Here is a 4329-nt window from a genome sequence, read left to right as displayed (position 1 = left end):
CGCGCCGCGCGCAGCCTCGCAGCACCAGCAGCCGCCGCGGCCCGTGGTCTCGCAGCTCCTGCAACAGCCGCGCCGGGCGAGCGCGCGGGTGGGTGGGCGCAGCCGCCATGGTGAAGGTGTCGTTCAGCTCCGCCTTGGCGCAGAAGGAGGCGGCCAAGAAGGAGGAGGAGAACAGCCAGGTGCTCATCCTGCCCACCGCCGCCAAGGTGAGGGGCGGCGGGGAGAAGATGGCGCGGGGCACGGCCCGTGTGTGCGGCCCGCTGCGCTCCGACGTCGCGCCTCTAAAATGGCTGACGCTGCTTCTGCTTTTCGGCAGCGCGGGGGGTACCTGAGGGCGGGTACTGGTGGCGGGGGCACAGCCCCCACCCCCGGGGATGGACCCCACCTTGGGGGCAGATACCTCCCCACTCCTCTGTTAAAGGTGGCCTCCTCCCACCTTGGGGATGGACCGTCCTGTTAGGGTCAGACACCTCCAGTTCCCTCCCCCTTGGGGACAGCTCTCCCCCCACATACCTCCTTGTTGGGGACAGGTCCTCCTCACCCCTTAGGAATGGACACCCTCCAGGGAGCCCCCCCAGCCCCTCATCCTGCATTAAGTGCCTGTAAAGGACCCGAATTGACCACTTGTCTTGGACAGTCTAACTGGAGCCCCTGTCGAACTGCTGTCGGATGCCTGGTTTGGATGGTTTTGATCTGGGCCCCATCAGCCCATAATTAAACCAGATGTCTTAGTTTTTAGAGTTTGGTTGTATTTTTTAAACTTCACATCCTGCATCCGCCCATTCTGTGTGTAAGGATTCGGCTTGGGGTTTTCTTTCCTGCAGGTCTCTCGGGCTGAGCTGAAACTTCCAAGCACAGCCTCAAACAGAGAAACAAAGAAAAAAAACCCCAGTCCAACTACTTTTCATGTTATGAAAGTGCAAAACTGTTCAGCTTAGCTGAGCCTTGATTCTTTCTCTTTGTGGTACTGCAGTTAAGTGTGTTTTTAAAAATAGAAGTCATGTAATCTAAGCTTTAAGAAAAAGTTAAAAGGAGACTCTGGTAGAGAAGTTTAAAAATGGCAGACCCCATGAACTGCAAGATGTGTGGCTTGTAGTTGCTTTTACGTATGCGAAAGATGCAGTTGGGTCAGCTGAATATATAGCACTTGTCGCTTCTAAAACAAGTATTGAGGATGCAGATTAAGTAGCTTATCCATCCTATTGCTCCTTTCTGAGGCAAACATCTAAAAGGAAATCCTACCACCGAGTGCGAATACACTGGACTCAATTTAATTTTACCCTTGACTTCGCTAGGGTGAAGAAAGTATTAACACTTTGCCTCAGAGCAATTGTGGCTAGAATTAATTGCCATTTAAACCTCCCGTGTAAACTTCCCTACTTCCCTGCCTCCCTTTGGACTGTTCTACACACAAGATCATCTGGTTTGAGCTTCCATGTATCTCAGGCTATTACGTTTACATCTGTTTAATAATATAACAAGCACAGTGATATTGGTTAGTCTGGAGCATTTCTATTCTCTGGAGACCACACTATTATGTGTCCCAAACAGAAACAGAAGAGGTCAAAGTTTCCTGCAATGAGGAGGAATTGTTTACTTTAATGGATCTTTGCCTAGATGTTCCTAGGAGGCAAGTCATTTTCTGTAAGTGGAAGTGAATTCCCCAGGTCAGATTGGTCTTTGGGATAAATTCTCACTGGTTCTGAACTTGGTGATCAATTGAACCCTGAGCATGGGAGCAAGACACATTGTCCAGGCATCTGAAAGAATCTCTTATGCTACCTTGGAGCTGTGGTCTGCCTGGTCCAGGGTTTTGATTTCAACTACCCCTAATGATTCAGGGGAAGGAGAGAAAAATGCATTAGAGGAAGAGCCCTTTGGATTGTCAGTGGTTGCAGCTGAGTAAAACGTACAGGTTAAATCTTAACTTTGCTTAGTTCTTACTATTTTGTTTGCTTGCAAATAGGAACTGCAGACATGTACTAAACTGTTTAAGAGGTTCACTGCTTCACTGTGGCTTTGTAGCTTCACTGTGGCTATTTACAAGTTCCTCTGGACCTTTTCCTGTTATCAGATATATTTGGGGGGAAAGCCTGCTTGACCAGAGTTGAAAAAACAGTCTTAAAATAGTATGCCAGGAATAGATGCTATGTCTGTGCAATTCCAGCAGCAAATGAACACTTTTATGGGGTGGTGAAACTTGGAATATATTTTTGATGCATTTTATTTGTTGCCAAAACTATGGCCCTGCCACTAGTGTCTCAAGAATTTCTTCCAAATCAGCTATTTTTAAGCTTGCGTGCTTGCAAGCATAAGTAAAAGCAGTTCAGAATTGCATCATTGCATGCAGTTTCAGGAGAAAGAGAACTACGCAACACACACTGGGTATGATAATACGGAAATAACTGATAAGTGTTAGGGGTGCACCGATAGAGGTTTTGGGGGCTGATACTGGTAGCCAATTTTTAAGGAGGTATATCGGCCAATACCAATCTGATTTCCGATAAGCAGCCCAGCAGCTTGAAGAGCTGCATCCAGCTGGTTAGTCTGTTGTGGTGGAAGGGGCGTGGGGAAGGGGGGCAGATCAGGGCCTCTACGTTGAGGGAGGAGTGGGGCTGGGGCAAGCACTGTCCAGATAGGGTAGGGAAGGGCCCGGGATGGAGCCGTGGCTCATTCAGAGGCAAGGAGGGGCAGCTCCTGCCACTGTGTGCAGTCTGGGAGGGGATGGAGGAGGGATGTGTGCCCCCTGGATCTGCACAGGGTGGGCTGCAGCTGTGGGCTGTGCCGGGCTCTTCCTGGCGGGGGTTGGGTTGGGCTGGGCTGTGCTCGGAGTGGGCGAAAGCTGCGCTGGGAGTGGGGCTACTGGGAGGGATTCAGGGGGCCTATGTGAATTTGGGGGGGTTCCATCCCAGGCCCTGCCCTGCCCTGACTGGGCAGCGCTTGCCCCTGCCCCAGCCCCACTCCTCCCTCAATGCAGGGGCCTTGATCTGCCCCTCCATGCCCCTTCTCTCCCCACTCCCCTTCCACCAGAACAGGCTTACCAGCTGCATGCAGCTTTCCAGCCTCCTGGGCTGTGTTCACGGCCTACGTGTTATGCTGTGGCTGCATACATGCACAGGCATTTATTGGCCAAATTATTCGCCACATCAGGCCGATTTCCAATACACTCAATTATCTTTACATTGGTGCTGATCTGACATCGGACCAATGTATGAGTGCACCTCTAATAAGTGTAAATGCAGAAATGCTCAGTTTTTGTAGGAGTGGTTTGAAATCATGGAATGAACTCCAACAGGAATGAAGAGTCACCATAAACCTTGCTACTCCACCGTAAGTGCAAAGTGCATTTCTTCACCTTTGCCTTCTTTAATATACATATATTTTAAAAAAATCTTTATGAAAAAGTCAGACCTAAACCCTCCATAGTATATGCTGTTTTTTTGAGGAGAGGATGGAAAAAGAACAAACCACAGGTGACTGGTATTAGTCATTTTTCTCTGTGAACTAGTGGAGTTTCTCTGATACTATCGTGATTAAGGCGGCATAATAACCTGAATAGAATAGAAGAATAAATCCTGGTAGGCAAAGTGGTCCTATTTTTACATTTCATGTCAGAGGCTCTTTTTCTCCTCCTTCCCTACATCTTGGTATCTCAGAGTGCCTCTAGCCTCCGCAGGATAACATACAGGTCTTGGAACCCAATTACAAACACCACAGGCATAACTAACTTCTTTTGTGAAAAAGTCCTTGGAGACATTTTGCGCTCAGGTAAACAAGCAATAATAGAAAAAGTAAAGTGGAAGAAGAGAGGCAAAATTAAACCCACATATTTGTGTCATTATGAACGTCAGGGCAGGATGATAACAAACCAAACTGTTTCTCTGTATAAGGCCCAAGCTACTGTGACCAGGTGGAAGGAGTTCAATCTAGGGTTGGAGCTGTCCCTAGAAAGGAGCCTTTGCCATTTTTGCACTGCCTTTTTCTGGTGCATGCTATTATTTTTGCACTGTGTCAGAGCAGCTCTCTACATCATCTCTTTGTTATTGGAGGATCACACTTGTACTGGGGCAGTCCTCCCAGGACTGGTTAGACAGGGTTTACAGCTATAATATTCTGGTGAAGTGGCACAGAGCAGAGGTGGCACACCCTAGAATGCAGCTAGTAACCTCTGAAAGAGAGAACTGTGGGGATTGTAGCTGCAGGAGGCAGTGGGGGCTGGGGGGAAGAGAGAATATAGTGTTAATTATTCTTTAAAAGACTTTTTTAATGAAACTAAAAGACAGCATAATATTTTTACAGTAACTTGTTAGAACATGCTATGTCAATAAA

General features: G+C 48.1%; 1 protein-coding gene across 1 annotated transcript in view; it reads left to right on the top strand.

Moving 5' to 3' along the window:
• Window positions 1–12: 12 nt before the first annotated feature.
• ITM2B (integral membrane protein 2B) overlaps window positions 13–4329 on the top strand; it is a 40400-nt gene continuing 36083 nt past the window's right edge. The window contains exon 1 of the mRNA XM_019524906.1: window positions 13–206. Within this exon, the coding sequence (XP_019380451.1) occupies window positions 108–206 (99 nt within the window). The 5' untranslated portion in view covers window positions 13–107. The remainder of the gene's footprint in view (window positions 207–4329) is intronic.

Source organism: Gavialis gangeticus, unplaced genomic scaffold, assembly GCF_001723915.1.
Source record: "Gavialis gangeticus isolate Ggan-Ray unplaced genomic scaffold, GavGan_comp1, whole genome shotgun sequence".
NCBI classification, from domain to species: Eukaryota; Metazoa; Chordata; order Crocodylia; family Gavialidae; genus Gavialis; species Gavialis gangeticus.
The sequence above is the reverse complement of the archived record's forward strand: the minus strand, read 5'-3'. Positions and strand labels throughout refer to the sequence as shown.